Genomic DNA, 22384 nt, shown 5'->3' with positions numbered 1-22384 from the left:
ATATTTTTACATGAAATACCAAAACATAAAATTACTTTTACTTTTCCATAAGATCTTTTAAAAAAAAATAACTCGAAAAAAGATATTTTCTTAGAAACTCACCCAAACAAGTCCTTGTTTACTATCCGAAAAGAGGAAAATTAAGCCTTGCTAGATGGGGAAGTAAAATTAAGCCTTGCTCATACATGGACTTTTCGGGTACGAAATGAGCCACTTCAAATAGATTCATTGCTCCGGCCCAAAATACTATTAATCCGGCATGGATTACATGAGCTCTCGGTAGTTTACCGGATAAATTGACTTGCTCAACTAATTTGAGTGTCATCTCTTCTTTTTATATGCAATCATTTATTTTTGAAAAGATATACGTATTTGAATCATTGGCAACTTGCTTATATATACCTGAATTTCTTTTCGTTACAGTTATGATCATGATCTTATTATATTTGATCATATTATTTTTGTTTTGATTTGTTTTGGTTTGGTTCATATTGTTGGATACGAACCCTTTTTGTTTTATCATTATCTGATTAATCACAACAACTTCACATTTATGAACTGTTTATTGTTTTGGTAATCTCATGTTAGTGTTTTATTATGGTTGTACTAATGAAATGAGATGAAATAATTGATTTATTAAATACATATCTTATTTGCATAGTTGACTATGGGGTACATAAATAAGGGATGCATTTCTTTTTCCTAATAATATGAAAACATTTATTTATATATAATATAGTTTAGAAAACGGCCAACTGTTAAAATAATGAATTTATCATTGTATGTGATTATGTAATTCCAAATTAAAAAAAAACTAACTCCAAGTACATTATGATCCAAAACATGATTCACATGTATTCTCAAAATTTTAAACCAATAAAAATAGAAAATAGAAAAAAAATGTAATTGGTCTTATTAGGGGTGAGCATGGCCCGGTCTGGCCCGATTCCGATCATTTTAGGGGCTAATTTGGTGTGATTTCATCGGGTCTAGGGTCGGGTAAGGATCTCAAAAATAGACCCGGTCATTATTTCGGGTCGGATTCAGATCATAGCTCGGGTCATTCGAAATCGGCTCGGTGGCCCGGTCACCATACACAATAAATATTTTGTATTATTAGTGATGGATGATGGCTATTATTATGTAGAATTTAAGTATTATAAACTTTAATATTTTGTGTTATTAGTCATTATATATAAGACTATAAGTTAATGTTTTATATTTAAAATGTATAAGACTTTAGACTAATGTATAATATTGTGTTATTTGTATTGATTTAAATATTTGGTGTTATTAGGCAATATTAGTATTGATTATGGTTATGCTTTAATTTTAGAGAAGAGTTGGTTCTTGTTATATTTTTCTAAGTGAATTTTACCATGTCAAATAATGGTTGGAGTCTTGGAAATTTGGATATTTTTAAATGCTAACTATCAAGGTAATATAATGTTAACGGTCCGGTTTTCACCCGGTTTTCATCCGGTATAGTTGTGGCCCGAAAGGGTATAGGTTTCATCGGGTTTAGGGTCGGGTTCGGGTCCCAAAAATGGGCCCAGTACATATTTTGGGTCAGGTCTGAATCACATCAAACCCAGTTTCACCCGACTCATGCACACTCCTAGATCTTATGTACTCTTTATGTACTCTTACTATAGTTAATTACTATCAATATTAAATTAATAAAAAAATAATCTAAATAACAAAATCAAAAACAACTAAAATTAAAAATCAATATATTTTTAGTAAAAGAAAATGATTACTATTATTATCATTATACTTCCCTTTCGTTTTTACCCTCAAGTCTTGTATAAATTTTATATTTGTACCAAGCCTTGAGTCCATACTTAAAATCTAATCCGCTGTCAGGTTCCCTCCCAATCAAGGCTTGATATGAATTCAGAGGAAACCTGATTGCGAATTAGATTTCAAGTATAGACTAAAGGCTTGGCACAAATATAAAATTTATACAACACTTAAAGACAAAAACGAAAGAGAAATATAATGATAATAATAGTAATCATTTTCTTTTACTGAAAATATATTAATTTTTAATTTTAGTTGCTTTTAATTTTGTTACTTAAATTATTTTTTTATTAATTTAATATTAATAGTAATTAATTATAATAAAAGTACATAAAGAATACATAAGCCTAATCACAAAATTTTTTTGGTCAGTTTTCTATTTTTATTGGTTTAAAATTTTCAGAATACACATGAATCATGTTTTGGACCATAATGTATTTGAGTTAACCTTTTTAATTTGGAATTACATAATCACATACAATGATGAATTCATTATTTTAACAATAGGCCGTTCTCTAAACTATATTATATATAAATAAATGGTTTCTTATTATAAAAGTAGCCTCTACATATATACGATTCAGCTATACATTTTTTAATATTTTTTGTGACAAATATTAATTATATAGTATATGAAAATATCTAATTTAATTTAATTTTTATTTTTTTATTTTTTAAATTAATTATATTTTAATTATATACTATTATTAATATAAAAATAAATTTTACTAAAAATTTATTAATCTATTTGATTTATTTTAGTGTTAGTATTGTAATTAAGATTATTTGTTTTAATATTAATGTTAAAATCTACTGATATTATAGTTAAATGATAGGCTTTATGAATTAATTATTTTTTTATTATGTCAAATTAAGATACTATTATAATATTACTGATAAATTTTATAATTTTTTTATATTAGTTATTTTTAAAAGTTGAAACTTGATTCTTCATAAAATATTAATGAAGATATGTATTTTAAATTTTAATTTTAAGATTTTAACTACTTTATATTTTATATTTTATATTTTATATTTTATATTTACGTGAGACCAATTCTATTGATTTAATCAATAATTTATCAATTAAACCAATAAATTAATGAATCAATAACTTAATCGATTCGATTCTGACAACAAAGGCTTTGTTAGTTACTTACATCTTTTTATATGGTTTTACTCAATCAAACATTCACACTTAGTTTCTAACCCAATCTTTATACACCAGGAAGAGCATGGCTATTCATATATGTAAAACTTAGAGCCATGGCTATTCAGGTATGTAAAATAGTATTGTAACCCAGTAACATGGCACAGGATTCGGTGGTCTAAGAACCTTTGGACCACTTAGTGGTCTAAGTAGAAAACATGTTTTTAGAGTTTTTTTATCAATTGTTACGTAGTCCTTGAACTAATTTTAATTACAAATCAACTCTATATATTTTATTTAATTATAAAAATAGTTTTTTATTTTATAAATTATTATTTTATCATTTATCTATTATATTTATTAACAATCAAATACAAAAATAACAACCAATTATATCCTCCATTCATCCTAATAATTCCAATTGATTAAAAAATTAACTTTGATCTCGTTACATTCGTCCATGGCTTCCAAATCGTGTTTTCTTGAAATTCAATCGATTGGTTTTTCAAAACAATCGATTGAATGATAACTCAATCGATTGGTTTACACTATATCACAAAACAATCGATTGAAAGTTGTAAGGTAGAATGGTAAAAAGCTTATACCAATCTATTGTTTATACTTTCCAATCGAATGAATGCCTCAAAACAATCGATTGAATTCACGAAAACAACATGGATTTGCCAAATACAATCGATTGGAAAGTGATGACATTGAAATTTTAGCCAAATTCAATCGATTGGTAATGTAATCCAATCGATTGGAAGGTGATGAAGTTGAATGTTTTGTCAATTTCAATCGATTGGTAATGGTACATAAAATTAATTTATAGATTGGTAATTTATAAAATTAATTTTGCCGATCAATAGTACATTTTGCTTTTATTCAAGTAAGGCAGAGTAAAAAATACAAAAAGTATATGATATTGATAAGGTAGCAGCGTATCAAGTAGTAAGTATCTTAATTTATTTATTTGTGTTATGCACAAATTTAGTTTCGTTAAAATATTAGAAACCAGTGCTCTAATTTTTGTAAATATGTTTTGGGATAAGTGTTTGCAATTAGTTAAATGTTAGAATATATTGAGTAAATTCTTTTAATATATTTAGAGTTAATATAAAACTGAGGGTAAAAAACGTATTTAAGCCAAGGAGAGAAGTTTATTACGTATATAAGCCAAACAAGAATCTGATACAAGAATTCACTAAAGCACACTTTAATGTAATTCGAAACAACTTTATTCTAATTACATTCCTTAATAATTCGAATCAATACAGCTCCAATTATTCCCAACCATTGCATACAAGTAATTCGAATCAACTTAGAACGAATTATAAAAGCATAATTCGAATTGTATCAATTCGAATTAGTAGAAACACGTGAGTAGGAGGAAGTTCGAATCAAATTGATTCGAATTACTCACATTTCGAATCAAATGGTAATTCGAATTACACATTGTACAATAAGATACTAGAAAAAATACTATATAATATAAAAAAAATATACTAAAAGAAGTATAAAACAAAATTATAGTAAATTAATTTTAGTATAAAATTATTAAATATAAATTAATTTTAACTCCTATTAGTACATTGAATTAAAAATAACATATAAAAATGTACTTGTATTTATTAAATTTTAATAACATATAAAAATTTAATGACTTTTTAAATATTTTTTTATAATAGGAGTACATTTTTATATACTTTAAATACTTTATATAAAAATGTACTTATATTTATCATACAAAAATAAAGTGTTGTGCCAATATAATAACATTATAATATTTTAAATCAATTTTTTTTTAGGATTTTAGATTAAAAGTAGCACATGAAAAAGTATTATTGGTATTTTAAAGCTAACTTAATTAAAAAAGATAGAACTGTATTTTTTAGGATTTTATGTACATAATTAGGCTAATTTTTTTTTTAATATTGATCAAATGATGTGTGTTACACTATGTTATTTGGTTTCAGCTAAGTTTTACTCTACTATAATTTTTTTTTTACTTTTCATAAGACACAAATCTAAAAAATTTTATAAATTAATTTAAAAGAAAATATCATTGACGTTTTATAAATTTTATGTACCATTACCAATCGATTGAAATTGGCAAAACATTCAACTTCATCACCTTCCAAACGATTGGATTACATTACCAATCGATTGAATTTGGCTAAAACTTCAATGTCATCACTTTCCAATTGATTGTATTTGGCAAATCCATGTTATTTTCGTGAACTCAATCGATTGAGTAACAACAACAATCGATTGTTTTGAGGCATTCATTCGATTGGAAAGTATAAACAATCAATTGGTATAAGCTTTTTACCATTCTACCTTACAACTTTCAATCGATTGTTTTGTGATATAATGTAAACCAATCGATTGAGTTATCATTCAATCGATTGTTTTGAAAAACCAATCGATTGAATTTCAAGGAAACACGATTTGGAAGTTATGGACGAACGTAACGAGATCAAAGTTAATTTTTTAATCAATTGGAATTATTAGGATGAATGGAGGATATAATTGGTTGTTATTTTTGTATTTGATTGTTAATAAATATAATTGATAATTGATAAAATAATAATTTATAAAATAAAAAACTATTTTTTTAATTAAATAAAATATATGGGGTTGATTTGTAATTAAAATTAGTTCAAGAACTACGTAACAATTGATAAAAAAACTCTAAAAACATGTTTTCTACTTGGACCACTAAGTGGTCCAAAGGTTCCTGGACCACCGAATCCTGTGCCCAGTAACATGAGGAGCACATAAGATTTGTCTTTAATCACTTGTTGACCTTTGCTATTGTAACATGTTACCAAATAAGGTGTACTGTAATATTTTCATAATATTAATATAAAATATTTATTATAATATTTTTATTAAAAATTATTAAATTTTTAAAAAGATGTTAATAAAACTCTTTAATAATATAGAATATATTTAATATTTATTAAAATGTTACTAATATATATAAATAAGATTTTAATATGATTTGATAATATTTTTTAAATATTAGTAAAAATCAAGTATATAGTAGTAGAACTACATAAGGTTTGTTCAAATTCTCCAAACTTATCCAAATTAAATTGTTTATCCAAATCAATCCAAAACAAGAACCGATTAAAACCGCATTAATATGAATTTGATTGAAATCTTTTTGCACAAACTGCTGGATTGAATTTCAAATTTACTTTTCATAAACAATCAAATCCAATCCAATCCAAACCATGTGCTATAATATATATATATAATTTTTTTTAATTTATAAAACAACAAATTTAATCTAATCCAAACGGCTTATAATTTTTTTAAAAAAATCATCTAATCTAAACAATTAATATTAAAAAAAAAATAATGTTTGAATCCAATGAATTTTTTACTCAAAATTGATCTAAATGGGATGGCAAACACTCCTAGTATCTATGTTATACTAATGAAGTTATGGAGAGTAACAGAATATATAATAAACAATTATCACGTCAACGTTTAATTAATCCATGGGCAAAGCATGCATGTGATACATGACTACCTAGTAGCTAGACAATAATAATGATTATACAATTATACAAATCAGAATGCAAATCATTAATTTCCAGAAAACGTAAGAGGAAAAGATAGATGAAACATCCAAAATTATATTGTGTCAATAACCTTGTGGAATTTAAGGAAAGGTAAACTAATATCTAATTATATATGATAATAATATAATGTCACTAGTTTTTTTTTTTTTTTTTGCATTGTTCACATTTTAGTAAAGTTTTTAAAATAATGTTGATGTTTATAGAATATATATATATATATATATATATATATATATATATATATATATATATATATATGTGCGCGCGCGTGTATATGTATGTATATTTTAAGATATTTTCTCTTTCAACTGTAGAATTTTGTATCATTATTACTATGCTAACTTTCTTAATTATAAGCATTTTAATTAAGAAATTAAGATCCCCCAAAGTTACTCTCATCTTTTTAAATTTTTTCTTCCTTTAAAAAAGGTGGCAGAGTAAAGAAAAGAAAAGGAATATTCCTGCTATCATTTCTCTTTTGATATTAGGGTGAAAAAAATTCTGGTCCCCTCCACTTCTTCAATTTCATAATATTATTCTAAATAATTAAAAAGGGATTACTAATCACTCATCAAGCTCATTAATTATAAAGAGGTAAAAAGAAAGTATAGATATAAATTAGATAAAGGTGATGAGATAATATAAGTTTATTTTTCTTTAGGTCTACTTGAGAAATAACACATAATGGATGTATGCATGGATATATTTACTCTCAGCCTTTTAATACATTTATTTATTTATTATATATGAATATTTTTCGAAAAATAGGTGTGCAGCTGACTTTGCTAAATTTTAATGTAAAATATTATTAAATTAATATTATTATTTGATAGTGTTTATTTTTTTAATTGAATATTTGACTGGTCACTTTTTTCAAAAGTTGACTGCATTTTATATTTGTTTAACTAGAGTTTTATGTTTCTATTTATACAAATAAATAATTCATAAAAATTATACAAATAAATAAATAAATAACAGTATATAAATATTATTTCAATATATAAATAAAAAGCCATTCTTGTATAATTATTTTATTAATATGTTTCCACACAAATACAATTCATACTTTCATTTTTTTCACACTCTTATTCCCTTTTTTATCTTCATAATTAACTAATTAAGTAGTACTTTCCTTAAATGTAATATATATATATATATATATATATATATATGTATGTATGTATATATATATATATATATATATATATATATATATGTATTGTGTATTTCTTGGGATCAGATACCTCCATCAATTTTGTGAAAGGGATACAGCTTGGATTGTAGAATTTTACCAATTTATATACACTAAATAAATGGGAGAATACAGCTTGTATTTACAAGCTGCCATGCATTATAAAAAATTCAACTCTGCTAAGGAACCAACTCAATATCTACCAATTACCAGCCAACTCAATTGGGTTTAATAACAAAAAGCCCAAATAACTAAAGAAACACCCCAAAAACTCACCCACTAGTTACCCTAACCTCCCCAATTCACATTCAGTCAAACTAAAAAAATTCACCGCACAATCCTTCTTCTTCCTCCCTCACTCACCATCCTACTGCGCTGCCGTCATCCGCCAATGAAGTCACCGCCATCGTTGCCAGTCGCGAGCTCCGTTCCGTTCAACATCGTTGCCGCTGCGTCGATCAACTTCTGCGTCCTCACCAACACCGCGTCGACCAACCCGCTGCCTCCACGTGCGTTCTGAGTGACGTCCATGTCCACCGTCGTCACCGACCTTCCTCCTTGCGGCGCTATCTGCCATAGCGCCGCCACCTTCCCACCGTAAGTTCCCTGTCTCTGTTTTTACTCTGTTTGAATATGTATCTGTTTCTTTTTTTCAAACCCTATATTGGAGGAAAGTAGTAGTTGGAGTTTTTTTTCTTTGATTTGTGTTTAATAATGTTAAATTAGATGCGATTATATATTGAATGTTATTGTTATTATAGATTGTATAGTTTTTAAAAAAAAAAACGTTCTTTTGGATTCAAAAAGTTGATGATTTAATTTGTTTCTTGTACTTCTGTTTGTTCCTTGAATTGGTGGATTTTGCATATATGCTTTGCACAAATTTTTTGTTTTGTAAAGGTGCTTTGGGTGTTCAATATCAAAATTAGATTAAATTTAGATTAATTTTGGTTTAGTTTAAGTTTGGTCTTAAATATGGTGTAAGAGTCAATTTATTTTTTGAATTATTAGTTTTTAATTATCAAAAACATGGGTGTGAAGTTAAACGTATATGCGGATAGTTTTAAATTATAATGGGAATAGCTGTAATTTGTTGACTCTACCTGTACATGCTCATGTTCAACTGGGTTGTATGTTATATATATGATTTAAAATGTAACTACATAATCACAATTGATTCAGTTATCTAAAGATGGTCCGAAACCTTTTTTGTTCTCTCCGATTTTTAGATGTCTTTATTCACATCAAAAGTATGTTCGTTTTGCTATGTATGCAGGTGATTCTTTGCTGAGTTTAGAGATGTTGCATTTTACGGAAAAATAGTTAAAAATTTATTTAACTATTTTTATACGTGTTTATCTAGGGTGTGTTCCTAGTTGGTTTAATTTTTCTAAATTGCTGAATGTTGTAATATTAATTAAATTTAGAGGTTTAAGTGTATGGTCTGAATATGCGCATTTAAAGTTGTAGCATGAACAGGGATTGTATGTAACTAGATATTGGATGTTACTGTCATTAGATAATGGATGGTTTTGTTTAAAAAATTTAAAATTCTATCCCATTCAAAAAATGTATGTCACTTATTTTTAATACCATTGTTCCTTACCTGAATTGGTGAATTTAAGTAAATTTTTTATGGCAACAATGTATGGTTATTATATATATTTCTATAGAATTACATTAAAAGTTCTGCTTGTGTGGAGCCTTACCTAAAAATCTTTACAGATTACAAAATCATCTTATTTGTGTTGCTGAAAAGCCTCGCTGTCGACCGTCGCGCACCACCATCAAAACACACCCACATGTGGATTCGGCTTTGGAACTTATCTTTCTCTTTCTTTTCCCTTCTTTGTCATCCATTGCAGAAGACATGGAGAAAAAAATAAATAGAAAATTCATGATAATATATACATGGGATGTCGTCACCATTTGAGACACTTTTAATACATTTTTTTAAAATGTTATTCAGCATATTTATCTTTTTAGATATTTGATTGTTTTTTGTAAAAATCTAAGCAGATGTTACTTCTGTTTAGCATCTGGATGTTCTTTTTACATACTAAATAGATGTTACTTTATACATTTTTTCGAATTTTTCTGTGTTGCAGTTGTTATATCTGTATTTCTTTAAAAATTGCATGACCCTTTTTTTTTAAAATCCTACTCGACATGTTTTTCCACGTAGGTATTTGGTTGTTTTTGCATAGATCTAATTAGATGTTACTTCTGTTAAACATCAAGATGTTCCTTTTTCATACTAAATGGATGTTACTTTATATATTTTTCGAGTTTTCTTGTGTTACAGTTGTAGATAACTGTATTTCTTTAAGAATTGCATAACTTTTTTTTCTACTTGTCATGTTTCTCCGTATAGATATCTGATTAATTTTGCAAAGATCTAAATAGATGTTATTTTTGTCAAATACTAGGATGTTTCTTTTTCATACTAAATAGATGTTACTTTATATATTTTCTGAGTTTGCTTCTGATACAGTTGTGGATGTTTCTAAATTCCTTCACCACCTTCTCAAGTAACATGCCATATTGATTTCACTTTTAAAGCTATCAAACTAATAATGTAGTATAATCAATCTTGTTTTCTACTATGAATTTCTTTTTTATCAATCTTGTATTTTGAAGTTCTCATATACAAATGTCTAATAGTTTAAGATATATCATTCCAAATTGCTTCTATAATCTATTTGTATTTGCTTCTTAAATGTTCAATAGTTTTGAAGAAAAAAAAACTTATATTTATGTACTTGTGTTCATATAAGTAATAACCATCATTATTTGCATGATAGCTTGGTAACTTCCAAAGACAATGAAAAAAGAAAAATTCTCTAAACTACTTTAACAACAACATAAAAAAAATTGACATAAATAACAACATGAAAAGATTAATTTCATACAAGAATACAAGTTTCATTCATTTTGCTTCTGAAGTTTAAAATACCAACTTTCCAATATAATTAACAAACACAATAAAATTGCAATAGAATTGACATTGAGGCTAAGACAAATTTAATGGGATCAAGGCTATTATTTAGTTAAAAATTCATTTTCAATGATAGTGTCTCTAGCAAGATTTTTATTTTTCACATTCTTTAATGCACTAAACATTTTTTATGCTGATGGATCTATCTGACTCTTCACTGACTTAATAGTCATTTAAATTTTTTTTTTTGTACATTGTCTCTCCTTTTTTAGAATCTTCACTGCAACATCCCTCCCATCTTGTAGGCCTCCTTTGTAAACAAGGCCAAAGCTACCTTTTCATAATAACAGCCATTCTTTTGTCATTTCCTTCTTTTTTTTCTTTTTATTAAAGACATCAACTCATAAAGGTTTCAACAAACTCTCATCATTATACAATATAGAGTACTTTATAGGCACTAAAAAGAAACTACTAATTATCTCGCTCAAAAAGAAATATCCAACACTATAAGAGTTTAATAATCAGAACAATTTGAATTAAAAACATCCAAAAGAAACATTCATAATAAAAAACACAAGTTTAACTAAAAGTCTAAGATGGGAAGGAAAAAAAACCCAGGTCGCTGGGAAGAAGACGCAGTTGATTGACCGGAATACACGTCAAGGCGGAGGTTGCTTCATCGTCGGTGGTTGCTGCAACGGTGGAGAAAGCCGTGATGGTAGCAGTGTGCGGAGGTGGCTGCGGCGTGAGAGGACGATGCCCGCGCTGTTGGACGGTGGTTGCCGGTGGCGTTGCTTCCGGAGCTGTTTCTAATTTCCTTCGCGGCGAAGGAGAGGCGGCTATGGGGTGTCGCCTAACGGCGCAGTTCTAGGTGTCGAGGTGGCTGTGACAATTGGAGAGAAACATGAACGGCGTGGCTGTGGAAGTGGGAGAGGGAAAGAAGGAGAAAGGTTTTTGTGCGCAACTATAAAAATGAGAGAGAAAAGGAAGGGTTTTTACCGTTTTTAATTAGGATTTACTTAATCATCAGCTTTTAATTATTCAAATTTAAATTTTAAAATTTTAAAATTAATTATTAAATAGAGTTGTTTACAAAATTGGCTGATTACTCTTGGTTCCATATACTTTTTCTAAAAAATTTAATATCTTAGAGTTGCTTAGAGTTTTTGCATGAGATGGAGTCACAAATTTTAATATCTTCCATAAAACTATCCATTAATTATTGTAGATATATATACATTTAAAATCAGCTTTATTTATCAAAAATAAAAAAAAATTCAATAATTTAAGTAGTTCATAATAGTTTGCTTATTTAAGTAATGCCTCAGAAAATAAAACAAATATTTATGCACATCAACCAAAACCAATAAGAATATATATAATATAACACATACATTATTATTCTTTCATTTGAAGTAGTTGGAAACTCCAACTTTTCTAACCGATATTGTAACAGTCCAAACTATCTGCTAATACGATATTGTTTACTTTGGCATACAAAGTTTTGTAGTTTTGTCTTTGACGATAGGAATAATAGCGGAAACCTCCCACACTCACTCGTCAAAACGCGTTATGCTAGCGGACAATCCATTGTAAGGTCTCACATCGGTTGGAGAGGAGAACGAAGCATGCCTTATAAGGGTATGGATACCTTTCCCTAGCATGATGCGTTTTGACGAGTGAGTGTGGGGGTTTCGACTATCATTCCTATAAAAAAAAAAAACTGTGAGGCTTTTGTGCTTCAAAGCAAACAATATCGTATTAGCGTTTGGACTATTACACATATAAATTTACATTTTTTTCCTCTTTATTTTCTTTCCCTAATAATTAGTCAACAATGGAAAATACATGCAAACTATACAACTTCATAACATAGAGCACCATCTTCCATTTAAAAAAATCATGTATAATTAAATATTAAATTCTTTTCATAAAAAAAATTTATCAGATTATGACAAAATTCGCACTTAACATAATCAGATAAAATTTTAAATAAAAAACTCCAATAATTACAGGAGGGAGTTGATTAAATTCCAGCAAAATCTCTAACAGTAAAACCAACTTTCTCAAAGCTTCCCTTTTGATTATTCTCCCTAAACTTCAAATAATCCAAGCAAAGAAAGGGAGAATAGAATCTCTTATTGGCATGATGAAGAGCAACAACCTCATTGGGTGCCACAATGACTTTGTGATCCTCAAAGCACCAAAAGAATGCCAAAGAGAATCTATTCACACAAGGTTGCTTCAAAACTACTCTATGTTCTGAAGATCTCAACTTGTCGTTGCTCCAAGCTTGTAACATGTCTCCAATGTTAACCACAAGTGTTCCCTCTGAAGGCTTTATGTCTATCCATTCTCCATCATTTGTCTTCACTTGAAGCCCTCCAATTTCATCTTGGTATAAGATTGTTATGCAACTCATGTCTGTGTGCATTCCAAGTCCTTCAACTTCTTCTCCTTCTTCTGGGGTTGAATAGTTGTTTATTCTTAAGTATCCATGGCACTTTCTGAATTCATCATCATAGAACATTTTCTCAAATCCTTCACCTATGCTCATCAACACAATCTTCACAATCTTCTCACAAAGTTCTGCCATCTTGCTACAATATTCTTGCATAGTCTCACTGTCAAACCAAGAAAAAGAGAATCAATTTTTGATCAAATAAACTAGACATATATATTTTTATTATTTTTAATGTAAAACATAATATTATACTCGTTAAAAACAAGAGATTAAACTGGAAAAAGAATTTGTGTATTATTGAGTGTATTCAAGTTGTCTGGAATAGTACAATATAGAAGGGTATTTATAGGTACTAAGAAAATCGAAATAATAAAGACGTAATATCCTATAATAAATATTCAGATATACTAAATAATACTAATCGATCCTAATTGATTCTAATTATATTCTAACAATACTAATATAAAGTAAAAGAGTACTTTTTGAATAACCAACAAAGCGTTCAAGATAAAAAGTAGTTATTGTTACTGATGCGACCACAAATGTATAAAATTTTGTTACATTAACAATGAATGCATTTAAATTAGATTATATTAATTACCTGAATTTGGAATTGGTTTTGTGAAATAAAACATCTTCAGAAGACTTTGCAGAGAGATAAAAATCTGGTCCATTAACTCTGAGGCTCTCAAAGAATGGAGAAGCAATGAAGGGTGGTGTGTAAGATTTGACATTAGAGAAAGGCCCAAGCTTGAGCTTGGTATCAGAGGGGAGAGAGAAGAGACATTTGGACAGTGAATGAAGCTGGTTGCATAGATCTTTGGAGATTCCATGGTTGATTATGTGGAAAAAACCCCATTCTTTGCAAGCTTTGGAGAGAGATTCTAATGAAGATTCTTCTAATGGCTGAGATATGTCCAAAATTGGAAGATCAGCATAATAATAAGCTTTATTATTATTGGATTTTGATGACATTCTTCTTCTTATTAATCAAACCAAAAAAATGTATGTATATGAAGAAGGAGGATTATGTATGTATGTGCTTATGTATATATGTTTCTGCCTAAGGTTTTGGGTTTAATTTAATATATATATATATATATATATATATATATATATATATATATATATATATATATATATATATATATATATATATAGTTCTAAGTCAGAAGCTTGGATCACAAGAAGAATGGAACTCAAGCATGTGCATATATAATTAAGCTAAGGCAGAGTATAAATAAGACAAGTTTATATTATAAATTTATAATGATATACTCTCAATTTTGTCCTTATCTAAACAATTATGGTTGACAAAATATTTTCTTCTTCAACTAATAATTCATTCTTCAATATTTAAAAAATTGAACATATATTAATCATTTACTCCTCATGTACAATTTTAATTCTATATGTAGTAACTAATTTGTCACTCTTACTTATTTGAATAATTATATTACGGATATATTAAAAATTAATTATTAAATTAATCACGCGTGTAAAATATATATTAAAATTTAAAGGGTAAAATATACTTTTTGTTTTTGAAGTTTGATAAAAAAGTTTGAGATAAAATTAAAACAAAATAAAACTAAGGAATATTTTTAAAATTTTTACCAAATTTTAGGGACAAAAATTATACTTTACCCAAATCTAAATTATACATATGAAATGAATTAAATCACACGTACATATATTATACAAATATATGATGACTTGTGTACATAATATTTTTTGTTATTTGAATGATAAAGAATGATTTTATTATCCTTTATGTTTTTATGGCCATTTGCATTGGGTTTATTTTTATTTGAATAGTAAGAGATGAATTTATTGGGACAACTTTGATTTCCATACTTTTGTCAAGGATTAAATTAGATTTACATTGTGTTTGAATGGTTAGAGATATATTTATTTCACGTTAATTATTTGCAAAAATTAAATTTTTTTTGTAAATAATGTAAAATAAATTAATACGCTTAAATTTGAAAGACAAATTTGTCTTTTGTGTTTAAGAAGTAAAATGAGGGTTTATTATTATTATTATTATTTGTCAAGAAAGTGGAGAAGTGCCAACAAAGATATATACCAAAAAGCTTAAAGCAAAACTAATTAAATTCTTGGTGCCCTTTGCGTAGAGTCATTAGTCATTAATTATTCATTAGTATATAAGTTAATAACTTATAAAAGATAATGGAGGCCTAAACTGAATGAGACTATATATATATATAAGCAAGCATCAAGCATGAGGCATGGCTTTTTGTAAAGGCCTTCAACATGGCTTTAGTAAAAATATAAAATCTTTCCTAAAAAGTGCTTAAAAATTTTTCCTATGAGAGAGTTATTTACTTTAATACACTTTGTTTTCTGTGTGCGTCAAAAATGGTGAAAACTCAGGTGCAGTTGACTTCGCATGAAGTTGATAGCTGAGAGTTGTTAGATGAAAATTTAGTCAAATCAGTCAAATCATCTAACGCCTCTCAGTTATCAACTTCACATGAAGTCGACTGCACCTGAGTTTCCACCGTGAAAAATACTTTTTTTTTTGTCTAGTTGTTTAATTAAGTTGGTGATGAAGCATTGTTGATTATTTTATGTTGTAGATGGTTTAATATTTTATTTAAGAAAATTAAATAAAGAAGCCTGATATATTCTATTATATATCATAGCATGCATTATAGTTTCATTTTCTTTTTTCCCAGCAACCTGATTTTAAAATAATAACACCAACATGATTTGGTCATGGCATATATATATATTTCTTTTCTTTTTTTTTTTTAATTTCCAGCTTGAATCATAATATGTGTAAGAAAATGCATTCACAGTCAGAAAGACAGGCTGGTAAGGAAAGCACACCAACCATGATGGAAATTGTATATTCCGCAATGCATGGAACTCACATTCTTATGTGAAAAGGTTTTGACTAAATTACTTGGTCAATAACCACTACTAATGGTGCTTAAGACCAGGAAATTAACCATTAAACCATCATTATTTTTAAGTTAATAACATATAGAAGAAGCTTTGTTGACTTATTAGTTATTAAAGAAAAGAATAATCAGGTCTTTAAATTTTTTATCTACAGATATTTAAGTTCTCAAAAATTTAAAAATATATTTAAGTTTTTTATCTTTTTAAAACTTAAACATATCAATCCCTCATATTTACTTGGATCTGTAAGGTCCAACGAAAAAATCAAACATGACTTTTCTTGTACTAACCTGATTGATACGAATGCACACGTGAGATAATTTTTAAAATGAAACAAACCAGACCAAGAGATCGATGTGTCCAGATTTTGAACAGGTCAGAGGTTTAAATATATTTTTAAATTTTCGGAGACTTAAATATCCGCAGACCAAATCGATTTATCATTTTCTCTAATTATTATATTATGTACTTAAACATAAAAATATAAAAACATTATTGAGATGATATATAGAGATAGGAATAAACATAAAATTGAACAAATCTTGTGTAAGTACAAAAATGTTTTCCTTGTTTTATTTTCTACCTTCATTTTTTCAAACAAATTTGAATTTTTATATCTTTTTCTTTATTTAATAAAGTAGTTATTAAATGAGGACTTATAGAATATAAGACACCATATTCAATGTCACAGTTGATTTACTATTAATGAAATAAAGTTCTTCATTGAATTTGCAGTCAATCGATCTAATAATAAGATGTAATTTAGTACAATGTCCATTATATTAATATTTTATAAGTACACATATATAATATAATTGTTGGTCAAATTTAAACATATGAACACATTAGTGCCTTCACAGTAACATAGACACAAACAAGTACTTGAAATTTAGGTGCTGTTGCAAATTAAAAATACATATATTAGCCCATTAACATTTATGCAAAGTTTGATACATTGATTCCATACATATCCTCTAATTTTGACCTTGCAAGTCAAGGAATATTATTATGACCCTTTTTCATTTATTCTTTATACTCGCTTCTACATTATAAGAAAATAGACTCTCAATTGAAAGAAATAGATATTTAGTCATATAATGTTCCATTACAATTTGAAGATTTTAAATATATTTTCAGTCTGTTATTTTATTGTTTGACTATTTTTAGTGAATTATATTTTATTTGTTTGACTTAGTGTTTTGGGATGACTTTTTTGTGCATGTATTTATTTTAATAAAAATACTATTCGTAAATCAAAATCAGCCACTAATATATTTATATATAAATATATGTGTGGTTTAATTTATTTTCAATTTATATTTATATTTTAACATACATTTTATACTAGTAATTAATTTTGGTGATTGATTTTGGTGTGCGCATAACATAGTCGTTATTTTAATTATATCAAACACAATGTCATTTCCCATATAAATGGGGTAACATTTTATGTAAATTATAATGTCATTTTTTGTTTTATGATACCTATTACTCTCATTTTTCTATATGAAAATTATTACTAAATTGTCAAGTATATCCTTAATCAATGAACTAAATGTAGTAAAATGAAATCTCTTCATTTATAATCATCATTTAGTTAAATAATAGATAATAAAGAAGTCATTCCAAAATTGAGATTATCCCAATTTCCAACCATGAATGCAGAGACATTATTCTCTGGCTGACTGGCTCCAACCAGAAAACAGTGTGATAAAATGATATCTAAAACATATATAATAAGATTGGCCTAAGAAAAAAAGGTTATTAGCTACGAAATTAGTTGTAAGACACAGAATCTGGACACTAGATTGCAATATAGATTGGGTTATGTATTAAGATTGCACTTGCATTGGATCATTTTGTTGATCAAATTAAATATTCACACCAATTCCCTTTTAATAGTATTTATGTCTTGTGTAAAAAGGAGACCGAATGTGTTCATTATTTATTTGTGTTCTGTGAGTTTACGTGGTAGGTGTGAGTTTACGTGGTAGGTGTAGTATGTCTGGTTGAAATGTTTTTATCGAGATTGGGCTGTCCCAGTAAGCATTAAAGGCTTGTTTGAGAGTTAGAATGGATCACCTAATAGAAAAGAGGAACAAAAGAGGTGGCTGACTGATTCTTTGGGATTATTTGAAATGTCTTGTTGGAATGATTCTTTGCAATTATTTGAAATGTCTGGTTGGAATGCAATAATAGGATTTTCAACAATAAAGAGATAACTGTTGATGTCATACAAAATAGGACGTTTTTGAACTATAAGAAGTGGACTGGTATTGATCCTATTGGTTGTTGATGACAATGTCGGAGATGACATAGGATTGTTAACATTGTATTTAGATTTGCTTTTGTATCTGTCTGTTTTATGCTCCACTCTCATGTGTCGAGCTTCATTTGTTTCAAAAAAAAAATTTCTGGCAACAAACTCTTAAATAGAATTCCAATCCACCACAAATTAGTCATTAGTCTATCGAACTAGGAGATACCATACGAAACCAAAAGATATAATTCAATTATGATGTTAATTTTCGTTAAGATTGTTAATAAAACCAAAATTAAAACAAAGAAAAGGTGAAGAGAGACAAAGAAAAGAAAGAAAGAAATGCTACTTATTCAAGCTAAGATAGTGGTTATTAGAAAAACACACTATTTTACACATTTGTCTTCTTGAAAACCATATGACCTGAGTCATCTACATCAAAAAGGCGCCCAACAAACTCATTCCAACTTTCTGTTCTTTTCTTGCTGGACAAGAAAGACCCTTTGGACCTTCTCAAACCGCCCGAATCTTCCCCGTCATGTATTTCCTGAAAGGTTCCGTATGAGGATGGCGAATAAGCTTGCGGAATATCCAAAGCGACCGCCCTTTGAAGGGCCGCGTGGTACTCTTGGCTGTGCTCCCGGGCCAGTGATTCTTGCCGGACCATCTTTTGTTCTGCTGGAATTTCCATCTGCTGATCTTTCTCTAGCATTAACTGTTGCAAGAAATATAATGCTTTAAATGCAGATTCACACTGCCATGTCAAAACTAAACAATGATCAATTAGTACTAAATAGTAATACAAATTCTTATTGAAAATAGAATTCAACTTTTAGGATTTAGACCATATTTATAGAATATAGTCATCAGTATATAGAGAAACAAAATTCGGAAGAACAAGATACATTGATATATTTGAAGGATATCCCTATATAAGATTGAAGGTTAGATTACTCAGCAAATCCATATAGTTTCAATTAATTGTGATAAAATTGTGAAAGAATAGGAAAAGAAAGATGATGAACTTTTATTGAATGTTGATTGATTGAATTGAATTGTAAATTATGAAGGTAAAACTAAATATACATAGAGCATTGTCTACGAAAAATAAAAGTAAAGATAAGATAAGAAGATAACATAAAGATAAGATAAGATAATAAAGACTAAAATTAGAACTGAATTTAATACAATTCATCGGAAGAAATTAATAGCTTACATTAAGAGCCCATTGGGCTTCTCTCTCAATCCAAATGATGGCATGGTCGGAAGTCGCATTGCAAGAAAGAACAATATGCTCAAACCTCCCATCAACGGGTACTGCTGTCCTAACGACAGGTGGAAATCTTCCTATCCTGCAGCCACAAGAAGCTAAATTTCTTTTGAATTCCCCCAAAAGAAAATTATATGCAAACTTGTCTCTTCTATATAAGAAACCATAAACTTAAAACTTTCAACTCTATCTTATCTATGTTAACATTTGTAGAGTTACATTCAAAGTATCTGTACTCTCAGAGTATCATAATTTACCTCAAGGGCTTCCGCTCCACAATGTGATAGAGACGACCAGGTGCGTATAGACGCCTTGGATCTTTAAGCCTCTTCTCCTCCAGTGTGCAAGTATCCTTTAGGCACATTATACACAGTAAACAAGGTAAACTGCCAACAAAAGGGTTCAAAACTTTTTTAGCTCATCTTAATGGCAAAAGATGAATTGTACATATACAATGCAAAATTCACTAATTTGTATCAAAATTCAAATTGTTCCATGTAATGCATCTTGAATTCAATCTCTTTACATTTCAGTTTTCACACAGTTAAGTCACTGACGGCTTAATTATAGTTTTCATTGATGCCTTAATTGGGGGAAAAGGGTAAGGAAGACATACAAAATTTACCATAAAAGCAACTTGAAGACAACTTCTAGAGCAGTAGTTGTCCGAGGCAAAAAATCATCCTGCTTGTCAGATAAAACCATGTATGGAATATTAGTGCACAAAACTAATAAATTCAAAGGTAAAAGTTAAGAGGGAGGGGAGGGGAGGGGGGGGGGGGTGGAAGATATTTTCCAGATAGGCTAGATACGTTTACTTGTATGAACTGTAAGAATATATTTTCTTACTTGTTTATATTCAACACTCAAACTGACACAAAAACATGCTACATATGCAAACATAGATGTGATATAAAGTCCATTTTCATGTTTATATCATCAGTTACTCATTTTCACCTCGGCCATTACTAGAGTTGCCAAATCACCCCTTTTCTACAAGTAGATTATCCCTTTAAAATTACGACTTTGATCAAATTAGAATTCAAAGGCTTCAGAACCCAAATGATTGCATACATTCACAGTTAATTTTGTGCATATGTTGGTAAACTTTAACAGATAATGTTGTCCACTTAAAACACTACTATATCAACTAGTTCAGTTAGGGAATATGTTAACAAGATCAAAATCAGAGAAAACTATCCAACCTGGAGTACAACGGAATTGATAACATCCGCATATCTTACAGCCAAATTGAGAGACATGCACCGAGTAGGAGCTAAGGCGAAGCATCTTATCTTGTTTCTCTGTATCCCCAATTTGTCTCGGTTATCAAGTGCTAGCAATGTCAATAATGCTACCACCCCTGCCCCTAGGGAGTGTCCACCAAATATAAGCATATATGTCGGATTCTTCGCTATCAAATCCCGAAGAACCTCATACTCCGCATCGAAAACCCAGCCTGCAGCCTTAAGTAACCCATTATGAACATAACCACCATGAAACTCAGCCTGCCCCAGTTTGTTATCAAGTAAAACTGCATAATCACTTTCCTTTGCTAAATTAAGGCCCCTAACAGCCAGTATAATTTCAGCATGATCATGGTCAAGATATATCATGTATGGAGTAACACAACCTTGATTATCCTCATAATCCTTACGCAAGACAACCCAGTCAGGGTTCATGCCATAACCCCCTGGCGGAGCCCATTGGGGGTTACGAAGATCTTCCTCATAAACCGATAAGATTATCCGGCAGATTCGAGGTACAGGCTCGAATTCTTCAGCAGTAGCTAGGCCCCAGTTTTCACTCTCATAGCCTGCAGTGTACAGACATTTCTTCCAAACCCAACGAGCACACCCAAGACAATACACACACTCAAGTATAGGAAGGCCACAGATAAATGACATCAATGCCTATGATTCAAGTATGTTGAAAAGTGTCAAAAATGGAAATATCATATAAATCTCATATTGGAGATAATATCAAAAATAGGGTTGTGTTTGTGTCTATATAAAAAGGACATATGCTGCAATCACATTGTACCTCCAAAAATATATCATGAAATCATTCACATTTTCTCTCAAGTTAATTGAGACTTTTACTTCCATGGATTTAAACATGGTATCAGAACCTTTTCACTTGCCATACAATGATTGAATGAGCTTCAGCTCAAAACAAAGTTTGAAACCCTTAACTATTTCCTCAATATAACATATAAGGATAATCCAAGAATTTAGAATAGATTCAACAACTCTATGCAATATGAATAGTAACAACAAACACTGAAAGCTTAAAGAAACCACTATTGTATCTCCAATCTCCATACATGAACCAACATGGTAGACAAACAAAACTCAAGAGGTGAATACACAGATATGCAAGTCACAAGCTCAAAAAAGAAAACTATGAGTTGAATTGAAGTACCTAAAGCATTTTCCAAGATACCCAGTCCTTGATCACAAGCACAGAGAGGAAGTGATTGGTTGATTACACTCTTTGTATGTTCCTATGAATGGTTGCTGGGTGAAGACTAAATAGCAGAGAGTTTGAACTTTCAACAACCAACAATTGAAACTTTTTCCAAAAGGGTAGCAGAGAATTTTGAAGGAATGGTGTGGGTTGGAGTAAATCAGTAGAATTAGAAAGGAAAATGAACAGTGAAGAGAAGAAGAACAAGAAAGAGAAGTAAAGGGTATTGAAGGTGAGACAAAGATACCTGCCAGTCAAAGTCATTTTCTTAATCATAGGATTTCAGAATCTACTCACTGGAATCATTTGAT

At 28.9% G+C, this 22384-nt stretch overlaps 2 protein-coding genes and 1 long non-coding RNA gene across 3 annotated transcripts; 1 reads left to right on the top strand and 2 right to left on the bottom strand.

Moving 5' to 3' along the window:
* Positions 1 to 7806: 7806 nt before the first annotated feature.
* Positions 7807 to 9823, top strand: LOC112730353 (uncharacterized). Its single transcript, XR_003166559.3, has 2 exons — positions 7807 to 8338; positions 9467 to 9823. It is a non-coding gene; the product is annotated as an uncharacterized lncRNA (long non-coding RNA).
* A 2823-nt stretch (positions 9824 to 12646) lies between these two features.
* LOC112717766 (gibberellin 20-oxidase-like protein) lies at positions 12647 to 14219 on the bottom strand. Its single transcript, XM_025769711.3, has 2 exons — positions 13745 to 14219; positions 12647 to 13303 (listed from the first exon to the last, which is right to left on the bottom strand). Exons 1-2 carry the CDS (start codon positions 14116 to 14118, stop codon positions 12706 to 12708), a joined length of 972 nt encoding a protein of 323 aa, XP_025625496.1. The 5' UTR covers positions 14119 to 14219; the 3' UTR covers positions 12647 to 12705.
* A 4347-nt stretch (positions 14220 to 18566) lies between these two features.
* On the bottom strand, positions 18567 to 22377 carry LOC112730343 (uncharacterized). Its single transcript, XM_025780437.3, has 6 exons — positions 22029 to 22377; positions 20810 to 21517; positions 20230 to 20288; positions 19862 to 19990; positions 19551 to 19686; positions 18567 to 19049 (listed from the first exon to the last, which is right to left on the bottom strand). Exons 2-6 carry the CDS (start codon positions 21509 to 21511, stop codon positions 18726 to 18728), a joined length of 1350 nt encoding a protein of 449 aa, XP_025636222.1. The 5' UTR covers positions 21512 to 21517; positions 22029 to 22377; the 3' UTR covers positions 18567 to 18725.
* Between the last annotated feature and the right edge of the window lie 7 nt (positions 22378 to 22384).

The sequence above is a fragment of the Arachis hypogaea genome, chromosome 2 (assembly GCF_003086295.3).
Source record: "Arachis hypogaea cultivar Tifrunner chromosome 2, arahy.Tifrunner.gnm2.J5K5, whole genome shotgun sequence".
In the NCBI taxonomy this organism is placed as follows: Eukaryota; Viridiplantae; Streptophyta; class Magnoliopsida; order Fabales; family Fabaceae; genus Arachis; species Arachis hypogaea.
The sequence above is the reverse complement of the archived record's forward strand: the minus strand, read 5'-3'. Positions and strand labels throughout refer to the sequence as shown.

What these genes read in the sequence shown, in the direction of transcription:
- LOC112717766 (XM_025769711.3), bottom strand. Translation starts at nt 14,118, where the DNA reads ATGTCATCAAAATCCAATAATAATAAAGCTTATTATTATGCTGATCTT. An exon ending in AAAACCAATTCCAAATTCAG is followed by an intron (nt 13,304 to 13,744) that starts GTAATTAATATA and finishes TTGGTTTGACAG; the next exon opens with TGAGACTATGCAAGAATATT.
- LOC112730343 (XM_025780437.3), bottom strand. Translation starts at nt 21,511, where the DNA reads ATGTCATTTATCTGTGGCCTTCCTATACTTGAGTGTGTGTATTGTCTT. An exon ending in GTGGAGCGGAAGCCCTTGAG is followed by an intron (nt 19,687 to 19,861) that starts GTAAATTATGAT and finishes TTGTGGCTGCAG; the next exon opens with GATAGGAAGATTTCCACCTG. An exon ending in AAGCCCAATGGGCTCTTAAT is followed by an intron (nt 19,050 to 19,550) that starts GTAAGCTATTAA and finishes TTCTTGCAACAG; the next exon opens with TTAATGCTAGAGAAAGATCA.